This window comes from Gobio gobio (assembly GCF_949357685.1).
Source record: "Gobio gobio genome assembly, chromosome: 6".
NCBI lineage: Eukaryota > Metazoa > Chordata > Actinopteri > Cypriniformes > Gobionidae > Gobio > Gobio gobio.
Window position 1 is genome coordinate 38,253,642 of NC_137102.1, and position 18,852 is coordinate 38,272,493.

General features: G+C 38.5%; 1 protein-coding gene across 5 annotated transcripts in view; it reads right to left on the reverse strand.

Moving 5' to 3' along the window:
- Positions 1 to 18,852, reverse strand: part of ss18 (SS18 subunit of BAF chromatin remodeling complex) — a 54,525-nt gene that overhangs the window by 20,354 nt on the left and 15,319 nt on the right. Inside the window, exons 5-8 of one of the 5 annotated variants that reach the window (XM_079819560.1) lie at positions 16,024 to 16,248; positions 7,373 to 7,537; positions 6,639 to 6,716; positions 3,398 to 3,520 (exon numbers count right to left, since the gene is read on the reverse strand). In XM_079819560.1, coding sequence (XP_079675686.1) covers positions 3,398 to 3,520; positions 6,639 to 6,716; positions 7,373 to 7,537; positions 16,024 to 16,248 — 591 coding nt within the window. The remainder of the gene's footprint in view (positions 1 to 3,397; positions 3,521 to 6,638; positions 6,717 to 7,372; positions 7,538 to 16,023; positions 16,249 to 18,852) is intronic. The other 4 variants (XM_079819561.1, XM_079819562.1, XM_079819563.1 and 1 more) reach the window with 4 other exon arrangements.

Sequence of the window (18,852 nt, forward strand, 5' to 3'; positions counted from 1 at the left end):
ATAAAGTGTAAGTGTTTTTGTCACAATTTTTCTTCCTTTCATTCACAGCACTTGTAAGACAAGCAAAGTATGGAATGTTAATCATTCTTCATTATTCTTCACTCTGTGTTTACTTTCCAGTTATAGTCTGTGTTTAGCGCTACAATGACTTGGACACACAGACTGCAGATTTATTAAATAAAAAAAAACTGACAACCAAACTATTACTGATAATAAACCAGGGCTTAAAAACGGAAAAAAATATCAATCGGTTCACACCGAGCAGAATCGATATTATAGCGTTTCCGTTTTTGCTTTCCTCAATAAACATTACTGTTCCGAAAACGGTTTGATTTGAAAAAATACCGGTTAATAACGTTATTTTAATTTAGCCTATACTTTAAACAAATATGTATAAATGGACTTATTTTTCACTCAATAATAATATAACGCATGGTAATTAAACTTGAATATTTATTTCATAACATTTTTAAAACCACAACAGAAATACATGCATTAATTACAAAGCATAAACAGCGGACCTGTTTTAATGGAGTGTTAGACAATCGAAAGTGGCCCTCTTATACATAATTCTTTTCAGAAGAGTGATAACATTCTTTGTACGTAACTTTTTTTCAACACGACTTGTTTTAAAAATTGCATGAATAAAGAATAAATAAACTGGATAACCATTGCTCTTTTAATGCACCATCAACTGGTAATTTCAAAGCAAACACTGCGCAACACGTCCTTGCATCACATAATCAAATTCAGTCAGCTAATAAAGCTTGATCATTTAATGCAATATAACATACCATTTAATACGAAGCATCAACCGTCTATATAAAACATTGACCTGTTCTGTATTGGCAATCTGAAAGACTATAGGAAAAATGTTTGATAGATGCTAGTAGCCTACTTGGATAGGCTTAAACGGAATCCATAAACTAGCCTAAATCAGTCTATTTGAGCTTAAAGTCCGTACTGCTTATTTAAACGTTCGAAAAGAATGTCCTCCAATACCTGCACATTCATTGTAGACCTCAGCGGGGAAAGAAATTTACTTGAGGCATGAAAATGCGTGCTCTATACTGACTTGCGTTACCGGTAGATTCATAGATGACTGGTGCGCGGGCATTTCACTCACGCTTGATCCGTCAACGTCACATGCTGTACTACTCAATTCATGATTGGTCACTGGCAGATTAAAATATTAAAAGAACGATAAAATAACGTTATTAACCGGTTAATGGTCATTTCAAATTAACGTTTCTGTTCAGAACGATTCAAATTGATTTTGATTTCGTTTTGGTTTTTGTTCCTCTTAAAATTTAGTTCGTTTAAGGTTTTCGTTCCTTGAACCGGTTCAGAGCCCTGTAATAAACAAATATTAATTAGCTTTGTATGGAAAGTAGCATGATATCTCAGATCCTACCACCTACACCAAACCCTCACACAAACCTGTGCATTTCATTAGATTCCATTACATTCATGTACATTTATGAGCATTTATAACTAGTTAGGACCAGTAAAATATCCTCACAAGTCAGTTGTCATGATATTTCATAGAGGTTGACCGATTTGTCGGTTTTGCCGATTAACTGGCACTGATAGCTGTTTGGTGGAACAATCAGTTGTCGGCAAAAATCCATACCGATAGTTGTTCCGGGTTGTGTCTGTTGCTGGAGCTACATGGGGAGGCTGAAGCGGATGAGATGGGTGCACTGTCATACAGTAGAGAGCGTCCTCTAGAGGTGGAAAAACTGATGCCTCGTTGTGTTTGTTTTGACATGCGAGACTGCTGCGGAGATCGCCGACACATCAGATGTGCGTGTAAAACTGACAGTGAAATGTGTTGTCATATCATTATAAAGAAATTAATTTGCTGAGATGCTGCATTAGCAGAGAAAGAACAGCAGTAGCTTACATGTTTGCCGTTGAGGCTGAGAGGACTCTTGCATAAGTAATTAAAATAATACACGCAAAATCCAACCCAAATGTTAAATGTCACAATCTATTTGCATTAGTTTATACTCAGCTGGTCACTTATGCATTCATTAGCCGGTGAAGATGCATATTTAAAGCTAGTGACGTGAGAAAGCAAAATGTTCATGCAGCCGGCAGAAAATGCAACCAAAATGCATGAGAAAACGGTTGTGTTCATTTTTTGCTACATTTATACAGCAACAGAACATGACTTTGGCAACACCTAATTGATAGGGGTGTAACGATATATCGTTAAACTATATATCACGATATAAAAATGTGACGTTTTGTATCGTTGATGGAAACGATATGATTCGCAATATAGAGTTGTTTTATCGAAGGCTCAACGTGTTGTAGTAGGCCTATTTATAAGGTATAATTCACCCAAACACAAATTTACAAATGTAGACTACCACAAACGTAAATTCTGTTATCATGTACTCATGTCGTTTTTCGTTTAACTTCCAAACACAAATGAAGATATTCTTTATGAAACATAATATTATAAATCATTTAAAAGTCATTCCTCTCAAACATAAAAGATCCAATAAATGTCATAAAGGCATCGTAAAAATAACTAATCGAGTGGTCTAATCCAAATCTAAGTCTTCTGAAGAGACACAATGGCTTTATATGATGAATATATTTAACACAGAGCACATACTGTTGTAAACACGGACGTTCAAATGATTGCTTGAAGCACGAAAACAACACGAGTGAGTAAACGCAGAATTTAAATTCTTGGATGCGCTAAACATTTACAGTTTGAGAGTGGTCATTTTGACAAGTTTTCTTGCAATTAGAACGGTGATTGATTGCATCGATCACCTGAAGCGCACACGCTGCTGGAACGGCACTCTTCAAAGTGAGAGCTTTGAAAGCTTGAAAGAGCGAGTAATGCGTGAGGGGAAGAAATTAAAGTTACGGAGTTTCAGTGACATTATTACATTAAACGACTATATATAATGTTTAATATATTGTATAATAATGCAATGAGGGAATATGTGTGGGTCCTGATAATAACACACTAATAATAATACTGTTTAATAATAAAGCCAAAATGATAAAACACCTCTTTATTTTGGCTTAAAATAGCGGGATACATATCGTACCGTGAGTTCAGTATCGCGATTCATATCGACTCGTGACATGAGTGTATCGTTACACCCCTAGTGATTGATAGTAAATTAAGGAGCCTTTGTGCTTTAAAACAGACCAGTGACAACACAAAATGTGAATTTTCTTCATTAAACTCCACCAATTACAAGGAGCCTTTATATTGGTTTAAACAACAATCTGTTCATCTTCATCAACTTAATTACACGTTCTGACCAGCCAGAGGACACTCCACAATACAAATTTCACACACTAATCAATAAAGATGTCTGATGTCACAGACATGAATCTGCCAATGTGATGATGTCATTCATACCATAGCCCTGCTGTTGTCCAGGGTATCCCTGCTGTCCAGTGTACTGCTGCTGCGGTGGATAACCCTGCTGCTGCGGTGGACCCTGCTGATAAGCCTCCTGCTGCTGACCATACTGTGCGTTTCCTACAAAAAAAACACCACGCAATTAACAAAAACTTTATCAAGGCTATCCGCTGAGTAATATGAACCATGTGTTGTGCAGGAACTCCAGCGATGAGTGTTTACAACAAACACAACTGTTTGTCCTTATGCTACAGTAGGGCACAATGATTTCCACGATGCGGAAAATGCGGATGGAAAAAACAGGTCGATCAGCAGGTTGATCACAGTTTGTTGATCCTGGAACAACATTACTGCCTGAATATTTAGCCCTATCCCTACACCTAATCCTACCCATAACTTATCCCTAGAATCAGAGGGAAATTATGGGTGAATAATACTGATGTAGAAGCACCTAACCCTGGTTGTAAGCCTAAACTTGACATACACCGATCAGGCGTAACATTATGGACCCAATATCGCATTGGTCCCCCTTTTGCTGCCAAAACAGCCGAGACGCATCAAGGCATGGACTCCACTAGACCTCTGAGGTGTGCTGTGGTATCTGGCAACAAGATGTTAGCAGCAGATCTTTTAAGTCCAGTAAGTTGCGAGGTGGGGCCTCAGTGGATCGGACTTGTTTGTTCAGCACATCCTACAGATACTCGATTGGATTGGAATCTGGGAAATTTGGAGGCCAAGTTAACACCTCAAACTCGTGCTCCTCAAACCATTCCTGAACCATTTTTGTTTTGTGGCAGGGCGCATTATCCTGCTGGAAGAGGACACAGCCAACAGGGAATACCTCTTCCATGAAAGGATGTACATGGTCTGCAACAAAGACCCAAGGTTTCCCAGCAGCACATTGCCCAAAGCTTCACACCGTCTCCGCCGGTTTTCCTTCTTCCCATAGTACATGCTGGTGCCATGTGTTCTCCAAGTAAGCAACGCACACGCACCTGGCCATCCACGTGATGTAAAAAAAAAAACATGATTCCCCAGACCAGGCCATCTTCTTCCATTGGTCCTCCGTGGTCCAGTTCTGATGCTCGCGTGCCCACTGTTGGCGCTTTCGGCGGTGGACAGGGATCCACATGGGCACCCTGACTGGTCTGTGGCTATGCAGCCCCATACACAACAAACTGTGATGCACTGTGTATTCTGACACATTTCTATCAGAACCAGCATTAATAGTTTGTCTGTTTGATCGGACCACACGGGCCAGCCTTCGCTCCCCGTGTGCATCAATGAGCCTTGGCCGCCCATGACCCTGTCGCCAGTTCACCACTGTTCCTTCCTTGGACCACTTTTGATAGATACCTACCACTGCAGACCAGGAACACCCCACAAGAGCTGCAGTTTTGGAGATGCTCTGATCGTCTAGCCATCACAATTTAGCCCTTGTCAAACTTGCTCAAATCCTTACAATTGCCCATTTTTCCTGCTTCTAATACATCAACTATGAGGACAAAATGTTCACTTGGTGCCTAATATATCCCACCCACTAACAGGTGCCATGATGAAGAGATAATCAGTGCTATTCACTTCACCTGTCAGTGGTCAATGTTATTCCTGATTGGTGGAGACTGTTAACTTGTCCCTCAAATCTGATTGAATGGAAAGTTGTTCCAGGATCAACAAAGACATTGATCCAGGAACATGTTGTACTTTGTAATCCACAGGTAATTGTGATTTCACCATCACGATCGCTGTATCTGTCAATTGAGCTACAGCCATTCAATAGCAATATATGGACTACCAGAGATGATTATTTTCCTAAACATTTTCATTTGTGTTTATCTGAAAAAAGAAAGTCTTATACACCAGGGATGGCATGAGGGTAACCCCTTTAACGCTGAAGGATCTTGGCTATCGGTTGAAAGAGAAACCAGCAGTGGTGTCATATGGATCTTCTCAGAGATGTGCCACTTGAACATTTGCCGCTTGAGGCGCTACAGCAATTAGTCATGCCACATTAAAGAGTGCTAAAACATCAATTGTTTGAATAAAATTGATACATTTTTGATAAAATGTACACATTTGAAAGCTAAGAGTTTCTTTTACATCAAAAGCAACAAAGCACAAAGCTTATTTGTAATTATTGAATGGCAGGCGCATTAATCTTCAGTGAAGTTTTATTCACGCACCAACAGATCACAGATTGATCTTGGTATGTAAGAACCAGTATCGGTTCATCAAAATGAATCTTGTCAACCTAGCCCTAGTACACACTATAGATTTTCATAATCTTCAAGCACATTCTGTCTTCTGCGCAATTTTTTTTGTTTGTTATTTCTTTATTTTTAGTTTGGGGATTTTGGGGTTTTATAATAGCAAGGATGAAGGGCTTCAAGGTAGAAGTTGCACAGACTAGTCGACTTTAATGCTCTGCCATGACGCTTTGAGCTTGACATCGACTAGTCGCTGGTCATGGCCTATAGAGGGCACAACAGTATAAGAAATCTTTGAAGTCCACTTTTACACTCCGTTTCCAACAGTTAAAAATCACCAATAAATGCATACTCTGAGAGCGCTCCAAAAGATATGTTTGATTATACCATCTGGGTGCTCAAAATTGATCTGGTGAATGCACGTTTTAAACAGTTTATTGTACCAGAAGTTAATGGCCATTCTAAACTAAAGCACTGCTGCACTGTAACACATACACACACACACACAACACAGTAGCTTGCACATCACGCACAAAATCACGCAACATAGAAACATTCAGGAGCGAAGAAACTTACGGTCAACACCGTTCTGTGATTTATCAATAAAATAGCTTAGTTCTAGCATATATTCCTTAGTAACTAAAACCCACAGCTTCACTATTAGTAGAGAGAGACGCTGCCAGGTAATTCACACGCAATCGCTCTCTCACTAATGTATTCATATAAATGTAATCTTTACTGTGCTACTTTATCTGTATCTGATTTAGAACGAGGAGAAATCTGTGAGAAATATAAAGATCCAAAGAACTGATCAAAATAAGCTGTTATGTAGGATCAATAGCCTTGTGGGCAGTATTCATTAATGACGTCATCAGCGACTAGTCGACGTCGACTCTAACAAATACAAGTCTTTCAAACCCTACTTCAAGGTTCGCCTTCAAGGACTGAACAAACATTTACTACACTCTCCACAGATCTGAATTAGGACAAACATCAAAAAGTAAAGCAGGTTGCAAGTCAATGCATCCTACCCTCTGGTGCTCCCTGTCCTCCATGACTGTATTGCTCCGTGTAGTATTCCTCTTGACCAGCATATTGCTGAGGAGGTCCTAAAAATACACACACAGACACCATTAAAGAGGACCTATTGTGCCCTTTTTTTAAGTCTGTTCTAGTAGAGCCCAAAAACAAAATCCAGATTTCTGTGCTTGAATGTGGATTATGTCCCCCATATTCTCCATTGTTGCAGCTTGTATCTTCTCAGTCTGTCAGTAACGCTCTGTTCAGTTCTTGTCTCTATGAAGCCCCTCCTTCTGAAAAGCACAATGTACTCTGATTGGTCAGCTGGACCAGTGTGCTGTGATTGGGAAAATCCGTAACTGTAACCTTACCATAACCACGAGTTTCAACACACTACTAACTAACTTTATTTTGCGCAAGCCTCGGACGGGAATTATTTAAATGAGGAATATTGTGACGCGTTTGTTCCCGGAGGACAACTCAAGAGTACAATGGAGGCGTTTCAGGGAGTTCAGAAACAGTGACACTGATATAGAGAAGAACTCCCGCTGGAGGGACTTTGTGCTTTGTAACTTTGCAGAGCTTTTTCATGCTCAAACAGCAACATTACACACTAAAGAAAGTCGAACATGTGGAAAAGCATAATAGGTCCTCTTTAAGACAATCCACGATGAGGAGTAATGACGCCATCACATGATACTTGATCAAGTTCATCATTTTATCAAAACAACAGAGTTTAGGGTACCTTGATGTGGCGGCCTGTAGGGGGGCATGGGCCTCTGCCCCATCACGTGATTGCCTTGACCCATCATGCCCATGGGGTTCTGCTGCCCCTGGTAATGCTGCCCACCTCCACCAGAAGGGGGCATGTTGTACTGTTGGGAAGGAGCCTGCTGGTGCATTATAGGCCCTAGAGCAAAACACAAGCCCGAACACTCAACGTGACACTTCTTTTCATGATGTGACATGTAAATTATTGACATTATAATTATTATTTTAATTTTGTAGGGATGCACAATATAATGGCCACCATATCGGTATCAGCTAATAAATGCTCATTTTTATTGTTATTGGCCCGATAAGAAAATTAGGCCGATATATTAAAGCCGATAAATATATTATTTCTGTCAGCTGAGACACTTCAGATGCGTGCTGCCAGTCATGATGGTTTTGAATTGCTTGATATGATTGGAATAATTTCGAAAAAGAAAATACAGTTATGTGCAATGTGTGCGGCACAAGTCTGTCATATCAGCTACATAAAATTATAATGAGAACACGATTGTAAAAAAGTTATGAATTCTTTGTGCACCCGTGTTTCTGTGTGTTGTTGTGAAAAGAGCACGTCCATGGAGTTACACCATGACTAGCAGTCAAGTTCGCTTGTGCATTCACATCCTTTTGAGCCATTGTAAGTTGTATTATGTTTGCCGTGTGTGTGTGTGTGTGTGTATATATATATGTATATATGTATGTATGTATGTGTATATATATATATGCATGATCTCATTTAGGATGCGTTTGGATGAGTTAATTAACGATGCAGTAAAGCGCTTCATTGTGCCGTTTAGGGCTGCAACGACGCGTCGACGTCGTCGATGACGTCGACTACGAAAATACGTCGACGTGCGTGAAATGCGTCGACGCGTCGGCGGCACATTATTTACGTTCTAGAATGGAACAGAAGATCTAGAATAATGGCAGCTTCTGCTCCCGGGCATAGTGAAAATGATCATTTATCATATAAAGCCAGACCGCGACATTCAAAAGTGTGGGAGTACTTTAAACAGAAGCCGAATAAAACTGTGCTTTGTTCGCTCTGTAATGCCGGTTTCACATTGCGCGCGGTGGCAGAGCAGGTGCTGTGCGCGTGGAGAGCGGGAGCTTTCACACTGCCAGTCAGTGTTGCCAAGTCCCGGTTTTTTCCGCGGAATTGGGCTACTTCTACACTGTTGCCGCGGGCTGTGTCTCATGTCCGCGGGTTGAAGCGATCCCAATTATGTGATATTTAGCCCCGGGAATGAGAATTTTAGCCGGCAGCCCTGCAAAAAAACACACATATTTAACCCCCCGAACGCGATGTTTACCAGAGAACCTCCCCGAAACGCGATTGGGCTTGTTTTGGACTAGTTTTGAGTAACGAATGGGTGGGTTTTGTTGTGTAAACCTGGCAACCCTGCTGCCAGTGTTCTCTCGCGCAGCTGAACCGTGGCGCGTGTATTGCAACAGACGGTCACATTTTCCGGTTCTTCTCCGACCCCAGTACGTCTCGTGCTTTTATTTATTATGGGCTGCATATATCTCCTGTTAATGCGACCTGGTTCCCCTCTGTCCCAAACACATATGCATAATAACATGCTGTATATAGGTAGTTTGCATGATTAAAGTAACATTAAAGTTAAGATATGCCTCTAGCTTTAATCATTTAAATGTGTCTTTGAAGTTTGGGCTAAAACTTCTGGCAGCTTTAGTCGTTGTTTATGCACATGTATCTTCAAAATAGACAACTAGTTATACTATATTAAAACTATGCTGAAAGCTCCTGTATGTGAACCTTTTGCAGATAAATACAAGTGCATTTTCGTTTACTATTGACACAAATCAATAAGTAAATCATACTCAACTACTATAGTAAACAACTTTTCCTAATTAGGCCTACTCTGTATACATTTTATGATGAATAGTAGCATTATATATTATGTTTAAAAAGCTTCTTGTGTTCATATATTTCTTTATAAAATGGCATAGCCTACTATGTACACTACCCTTCCTGAAATACAATTAATATTGTCATCATTCATTGATTTCATGTTAAAATAATATACAAATTCACTACCCTCTTTGAAGTACAATAATCAGTAAAAAAGAATCATAAGATTAATCCGGAAAAATAATCGTTAGATTAGTCGACTAATCGAAAAAATAATCGTTAGATTAGTCGACAGAAAAAATAATCGTTAGTTGCAGCTCTAGTGCCGTTGATCATCTTTAGCTTTAGAGCGCACAGTTCAAACAGCAATGTTCAACATTAATAACAACTGGGACTGTCATATACATAACATTATAATGAGAACACTTATAATACAAAATTGTGAATCCTTTGGGTTTAGTTGTTGTTTCAGCGTGTTGTTTTGGGAAGAGCGCATCCACAACAAGAGTTAAACATTCTGACAAGAAGAGTCAAGTTTGCTTATGCATTCTCATCATTTTGTGCAGATATAAGTCGTAATATTAAGTTTATATAGTATAAATATATGATAAATGTTATATAGGATGCGTTCCATTGAGTTAAATAACTCGCTAGCAAAGCGCTTCAGTTTCCCGGTGCTCATTCAGCTCTTCAGCTTCAGCGCACGCAGCTTAAACAGCAATGAGGTTATTTGAAACTGCATTTTTCCCCAAAAACATTGATGCATTATTGTTATGGTGCACTTTATACACTTTACAATAAGGTTCATTAGTTAACTAGATCAGTTAACATGAACTAATAATTAACTGCACTTATAAAGCATTTATGTATCTTTGTTAATGTTAATTTCAACATTTACTAATGCATTATTAAAATCTTTCTAACATTAGTTAATGCACTGTGAACTAACATGAACAAACCATGAACAGATGAACTTTTATGGACTAACGTTAACAAAGATTAACTTAGCTTTTATTATGTCACAGTCACCACTTCCGCGTCTTCCTGTCATGTGTATGCAGTGCTGTTTTATCATATTAGATACATTTTTTGAGTGTTTTGAAAGTTATATTGCTACTCTGTAGGGCTGAACGATACATCGAATTTTCATCGTCATCGCGATATGAACTCGCGCGATGAACACATCGCAACAGACAGCCTGACACGATGAATAAAGGAAAACAGTTAACATGCGCCAATCTGAGTAACGTATTTTGAATACTTGGATTACTTCCACATTGAATTGCATTTTATAAGTGTAGGAATGCGGCCATCAAATCCTGCTAACTAAACATATATTATAAAATATTTAGCTAACGTCAAACGGGGCCATTGGCTCTTGGGCTGGTAAATCAGCACATAGGAGAATGTAAAGTTGCACGTCAACTAAGCAGGAGCACCGGCGGTGGTCGGCCAAAACACTTTTTTTTTTGTATGTGAAGCTGTGAATATTATGACACGAGTGAAGCACAAAGCTTTATTTACAAAATAAATAATAGGTTCGCAATTAAAATGTTACATCACAGCCATGGAAACATGGATTCATGCCGAACGAGAGAGGAAGCTTTGTGTGGTGAGACAAATTTAAGTTTGCTTGCGTTTTGCGATCTGGTCACACGATTTTCCACGAATTTAACAATAGGTTTACTCCATTTTATTCTACTGGACATGGAATCTCTTATTTATTTTTCCAAATCCTCATTTACGTCTTTCACAGGGGATTAAACGTGTCTTCCTTGTTTGATTTATTTAGGAGTAGGCTATATTCACATAATTTACTGTGGTAAAATAGAAAACGGAGTTTGACAGATACATTTTACTTCAAACTTTACTTTATTTAACACAGTTTGTTCTTGCTATTAAACTTGGTCAGGTTTTTTTGTATAGCGTATTTCATTCACGTCGGAGATTTTTAGTTTCGCTTTCTCTCACAGCACAATCAAACAAAGCCTACGTTCTTGACCCTGCGGAAGATAATTTCGTTCTTCACATTTTACTACAAGTAGCCTATCAGTTTTGGAACATCAGGAGAAAACTTGAAGATATTAGAAAACGATGCTTCTTTCCTGCTTGTGTCATCCCTTTCAGCGCAAGGGATAAGGCATAAGGCGCACGTCTGTGGGGAAATATAAACAATTTTTTTCTTTAACTAATATTTAACTTATATTTATATTTCGATTATTTACAGATATTTATTTAAATGTTTTACAGGCTGTAGTATGTTGTTTCACTGACGGAAGTAGGCCTACTAAAATAAACATGCATGTTTGAGCCTTATATTTTTTATTTTCAAAATGTAGGCTATTTAATTGAGGTATATATACACCTCAATCTCAATTAAATAGCCTACATTTTGAAAATAAAAATTATAAACGAATAATATATTTAACGAATATATAGCCTAACGAATTTATATAAATATAATATAGGCTATATAAAAAAAAAAAAAAAAAAAAAAAAAAAAATATATATATATATATATATATATTATTTCGTTCTCCCTTCTCTTTCTTTAATATGACCCTGGCTCTGTTGTTCTGGCTCCATCTACCTCTAGCTCCCGCTGCTCCTCTTCCGACTCCATTGTGACTGATCACGCAAACCGTGCATTTTTTCGTTTTCATTTTGGGGCTTCTGAGAAATGCATCGAGCTGCCTTAATTTATTTAGAGAGTAAATAAACTCATGAAACAGAGAAGTATCGTTAATGTTATCCATTGATTTCAACAATGTAAATATATTCTAAATATCAACTATTTAAATTGCAACTGTAACGGAATACAGTTACTCATAATATGTATTCTGAATAGAGCCAGCGGCAAACGTCAGAAGGACTAGCCGAGGAAAGGCTGCTCTCGCCGGGGCGAGAGCGGTGATTGCCCGGTGATCGCCTGGATCTCACAACTCCAAAAACACAAGATTATTTTTTTTAAATAGGCGCTCTCTTTATAAATAAACCACAGATTTGAGCTTTAAACAACTACATTCTCACCTGAAAAAGTCTTAAAACTACATTTTGTGTCACAATAGTAGTATTTTTAAATTATGCAGGTTCTCTCATCACGTCAATTTACCACGTGACCGCAGCGAGCAGGCTCCTGATTGGTTAACGCGGCACGAATTGACGGCAAAGTTAAAAATTTTCAACTCGGGCGTCAGACGCGAATTCGCTTCAAACGCGTGAATGCACAAAAGCACCACTCGCGTGTAATGCGCAAGATGTCCAATTTGAACTGGACGCGCGAATGAGGCAGATTACGCACCTTCCGCACCGCGGGACCTCCAGACGTGAGGTTTCAACGCGCCTTTCCATTGACTTAACATTGAAATCACTCGCGCCAGACGCTCTATTCACGTTTGGTGTGAACGCAGCATTAGGGTTGGGTACCAAAACCGACCGATGTATGTAACCAGACCGAATCAGAACGCAGATTTCGGTGCCATTTAAATTTAAACATGCTTTCGCGCTTTGGCTCGTGCCGAGCCATAGACAGACGCGCTCAGCACTTGTCATATATCACAACTATTCAGTGTTTTCAACCACATAATGTTTATTTTAGGTTCCAGACATTTAAATGCTCATAAGTACTAGCAAAAAACACACAATGATATCTATGGAAGCGGCAATAACAATCCTTTCACACAGTTATAACTTGACTACGTGTTTTATTTATGTCAGATAATAGTTTAATCTATTCTTCTCCCAGTTCAGCGATCACTCACTTTCATGTATTTCGTGAGACGAAGATGAATTTACGTGATGTTAATCTGACAGATCCGATTCTCTGAGGCGCAAACTAACATGGCGGCACCCATCACGCATTATAGATCAAATAACATGATCACTAGGGCTGGGTATTGACACAAATTTCACAATTCGATTCGATTTCTATTTACAAGCTTTCGATTCGATTCGATTTTCGATTCAATTAGATTCAATATCGATTACTTTAGATATATATCAGGTACAATACATGGCCAATTTTCTCAAGGAAAACAAATCTCTGAACTATGTTGTAAACTATGGGAGTCAGTTGTACTACATTAGCCAAATAATATTGAAGGTAAAAAATGAACTGATTTGTATCCAAACACTTAAATTACACTAAATTATGTTTTTTATAAAATAATAATAAAGTTATAATATTAACTTTACAATTACATAATCATATTTATACTCCAATTAGTTTTTTGAAATATAAACATTTGGCTGTCATAAAAACTTTGCCAGATTTATTTATAGGCTACATACATGTATTAAATTGAAGAACATTAAAAATGACAATGAATGAAAGGTGGTGCATATAATTATCAAAATGCTGCAAAATTCATTAACTGAAAACAGGATGACAAATCGATTCTTGGGATTTAAGAATCGATATTGTTGTGTAAAAGTGAGAATCGATTAAAATCACTATAAAGGGTTTTAAATGACAAAAACACATTCACTTACACATATTTGAAAATCAGAATATCAAGGTTCATGACAGTTAACAAGTTTGTGAAAAAAGAAAATAAAACCGATACAGCTGTCATACAGCACTATTACAGCTACTGTGTGTCATGTGAGAAGCATGACGCGTTGCTATGGAAACAATAAGGCGATGCGCGAATATGGTCATATTTATGCAAAATAATGCTGAACCTTGAAGCTGGTTTGTAGCATACCAAGAATACTGGCTACTTTGCTGTTATTAGTAGTACTGCAACTGTTATTTAGTGTTAAATTAGGCCTATTTAGGCCTAATTAGGCCTAATTAGGCTTAGGTTTTACTGTGAATTTGTTAAGCAAATTGTGTTTTGTATCTATTTATATTTTTAAGTATACTTTAAACGTTTAATAAATTGATCAATTTAAAGAATAAAAAAATTAAATAAAATCAATAGAAAGCCATTCTTTAAATGTCATCCACTGTCGTTTTGTGGCTCTTTTTTTTTTTTAAAGTATCGGTTCAGTCACCGATACGGTTTTAAAAGTATCCGTTTGGCACCGGTATCGTAAAAAACCTAAACGATACCCAACCCTAGCTACTATGAGACACGTTGCACACTGCAGTAGCGTTGCACGATATACCAGAGCTAAAAAAGTATCGCATTACCCTGCTCTAATACTCTAATAAGAGCAGTATTTCTTCATTTGCGTCTATGTGTGACAGCAGGAGTCAAGGATGTGCGTGCAGAGCTCTGCTTCCACCATTCACTAAACAATGGAAGCAACAAAATCAAATATATATGCGCAGTGCATGAAAAAGCAAGCAACAGAAACATGCATGCTTGAGAAAATAAAGCCCAGTGCGGAACGTGCTCGCGCTGCCAGACTCTGACCTGAAGCGTGTGCGCACGCCTTTCAGACAGCATAGGATCGTGACTTCAGTTCTCTTTCGTGTATTATTGGGTTTGAAAGGTCAAAAATAAGTCGAGTATGTCTTTAGTGAACGTATACAGAGTCGAGTAAGAAATTGGATGCGTTACAATGATTTAGATCCGTGCAGGTCTTAAAGGGCTGGACATAATATTTTGTGTGATTAATGTCAATCAAACAACAAAAGAAAGTAGAAAAACACCCCATGCTTGACTGAATAAGTTTAATATATTTATTAAAAATCATTGTAAACTGAATTTATAGAGTGAAGACTACGCAGGTTTTTTTTACATTTGATCATTTCATTTCTTTGTTGAATGCTCCTGTTGAATAGACCTACTGTAGTTGAAAAATAAAGCACTGTATTTACTTTTACTGTTTTTTGCTGTGGTATCGATTCAGTATCGAGGTATTTTAGTCTGGTATCGTATCAAAGTCATCATTTTGGTATCGTGACAACACTACACTGCAGTAGGCTAGATCAATAATAGGCATGGTAAAACATGGTACTTGCGGTAAATCAAGAAAACCAGAATTAAACAATAAGACTAACTGTGTTGAGCTGTATAACAATGATTAAAAAACACAATATATTAAAGTGTCCTTGTTGTTTCCATGGTTTCTACTAAATAAAACCGGAAATCGGTAATGCGGGTATGATGTCATTGATAGGCGACCCATGGACACATTCTGTGTCTTGGCTAAAATGGCTTATTTCTCTGGATTTAAACATTCTTGGAAACATTTGGGATAATTTAAGTACACAAGTCAACAAAATATGTAACATTGTTCTAGTAGTTTTTGAATATTTTAAATCAAAAAATCATTACACATTGTGCCTTTAATGCATTAACTAACATTAACTAACAGAGAGCAATAAGCTTTGTTAATGTAAGTTAATAAAATATTTGTTAATCTTAGTTCACAGTGCATTACCTAATGTTAACAGATACAACTTTGGAACTTAATGTCTCAGAAAACGTTGAGATTAACAAATCCTGTAGAAGTATTGTTCATTCCTAGTTGGTTCATGTTAACTAATGCTAATAAAATTAAACAGTTGGCCATAGGACTGTACAGTAGCCTAGTTTGAACCAGTGTTCAAACTAGGTCACTGTACTGTATAGGTTTGATTTATGTTGAAGTGTTTGGGACATGGCTTTTAATGGGGAGCCTTTTGTTTTCGTAATTAGGCACACAAAAAATTAAAAAATTTGGATTTATATTTATAAGCCAATATATCGGTTATCGGCTTTCAAATATAAAGAATTATCGGTTATCGGCCAAAATTTTCATATCGGTGCATCCCTAATTTTTTTTTACAAAAGACTAGAGAGCAGATATACCCTGATTGGGCTGCATGTTCATGTTGGGCCGAGGGCCGTAATTACCCATGGGCTGCCCCTGGCTCATGTTCATTTGCCCCTGTGACTGCAAGCCCTGCGAGGAGGGCACAGCATGGTTATACGCCCCCATAGAGCCATGGCTGCTGGCCGGCATGTTCATGGAGCCACTGGGTATGCTGGGTGTCTGGTTCGGCCCAGGGCCCTGTATGGACATGTGGTTCGGACCTGCAGAAGCAGACAGAGATTAATAACTTTTAATGTGAAAATACAACCAAAACACAATCCTTTAACAATCCAAAAATTATAGGAAGAACATTACTCAAAGTCTCCAGCAAGAAGATACACTATATTGCCAAAAGTATTGGGACACTCCTCCAAATCATGGAATTCAGTTTTTTCCAAATCACTTCCATGGCCACATTATAAATTCAAGCACCTAGGCATGCAGACTACTTCTACAAACATTTGTGAAAGAATGGGTTGCTCTCAGGAGCTCAGTGAATTCAAGCGTGGTACCGTGATAGGTTGCCACCTGTGCAATACGTAAATTCGTGAAATTTCCTCACTACTAAATATTCCACAGTCAAGTGCTAGTGGTATTATAACAAAGTGGAAGCAATTAGGAACAACAGCAACTCAGCCACTAAGTAGTAGTCCACATAAAAATCACAGAGCGGGGTCAGTGCGTGCTGAGGCGCACAGTGCGCAGATGTAGCCATCTTTCAGCAGAGTCAATAGCCACAGACTAGTGTTGTCAAAAATATCGATATTTCGAAATGTATCGATACTGAAATCTCTGAAACGATACGACACTCCTTTTCTACAGCATCGATACCAGCCGCGCTCTCCTCTATATATCTATATATCGAATATCGATACTTTTTTGGTTATCGTATCGAAGTTAGAAAATCCAGTATCGTGACAACACTACTACAGACCTCCAAACTTTGTGTGGCCTTCAGATTAGCTGAAGAACAGTGTGTAGAGAGCTTCATGGAATAGGTTTCCATGGCCGAGCAGCTGCATCCAAGCCTTACATCAAAGTGCAATGCAAAGCGTTGGATTTAGTGGTGTAAAGCACGCCACCACTGGACTCTAGAGCAGTGGAGATGTGTTTTCAAATCACGTTTCTCTTTCTGGCAATCCGATGGCGAGTCTGGGTTTGGCGGCTGCCAGGAGAATGCTTGCATGACTGCATTGTACCAAGTGTAAAGTTTCGTGGAGTGGAGATTATGGTGTGGGGTGTTTTTTTTCTTGAGTTGGGCTCGGACCCTTAGTTCCAGTGAAAGGACATTTGACATTTTGGACAATTTCATGCTTCCACCTTTGTGTGAACAGTTTGGGGAAGGCCGCTTCCTGTTCCAACATGACTGCCCACCAGTGCACAAAGCAAGGGTGTGGAGGAACTTTACTGGCCTGCACAAAGTCCTGACCTCAACCCGATAGAACACCTTTGGGATGAATTAGAGCAGAGACTGCGAGCCAGGCCAACATCAGTGCCTGACCTCACAAATGTGTGGTCTTAGTGACTAGGGGTGCACCGATCCGATATTAGGATCGGATATCGGCCGCGATACTGACAAAATAGCTGGATCGGGGATCGGAAAAATGAACAGATCCACAAGCCGATCCAGGTGTTTTATTCCGTCGCAGCAGAACCTACGTCATTCGTCAGCTTCACGTGGGTCGCATGCTAGAAGCAACATGGAGCGAGCCAGAGAGGAGATATTTCACGCTTGCCACGCCAACTAGTTCGTCGGCTGTTTGCAATGTCTGCAAAGTAACTTAAATGTTTCGAGGGGAGGTGGTATTACTGCAAAGTCAGGGTTTTTCCTGCATTGAACGTTTTTTGACGGCCGCCAAAGCCTAATTTGATGAGTTATTGTGATTTACGAGTGATGTAGAACAGATGCTGCGCTTGTGACTGAGTGACAGAGAGCTCCTCCCCCGCGCGCGCTCTCTGGGTCTTCAAAATAATCAGTGTTAGCTCTCTCATATTTCACAAATTAATCCAATTCCAAATCAAAAGGTCGGAAGACCGAAACCATGTTGCACGTGACACATTCGGACAATTTTGTCCTTGAATTACCGCTGTTTGTGAATTGCGCTCAAAAAATGTTGACTCTTCTCTGACCAGCTGACATAAAGCATACTTTCAATAAATGGGAGACAAATTATATTCAGTTATGAAGTTTTTTCTGTGTGTTGACATCTTTCGCGATGTTCTAACAGGCGGGATTCGCAGATTTCGCACACAACGCGTCTGCTAATGTCCGATTCGTGACCTAATGACTCCTTTGAACCAAATCATTTTAACGATTGGTTAGAACAACTGATCTGTCCAACACTGAACTCACGAATCAGTTTAATCATTTACTCAGAACGCATCTGAAATGAGAACACAAGTGTGCTTACCCAATTAAGCAAGAGTAGGTAGTAAGAATTATTTTTAATTATCTCATTAGAGTGAGGTGAAACCAGAACAAAGTTGTTATTAGCATAAAATTGCATAAAATTGCATATGGCAGAAAATTAAGACTATTTGTTAATTTGTAATGCTACTTTTTAATATTGATATGATTATATACCAAAACAATTATCTGTAGTGTAACAAATGTTTGGTAACTGTCAGATTACTATTGTATTGTACTATTGTACACTGTTTTTTGTTTCCACTGCTACATTTTATTTATTTAAAGAAGTTTGATTACATTCTATTTTAGATTTGAATGCACAATTGTTTTTTAAATAAATAAGAATTCAACACCTTACATACATCTGTTATTTTGTCTTAGTTATGTTTAGTTAGTAAAGTCTGGTGCCTTTAGT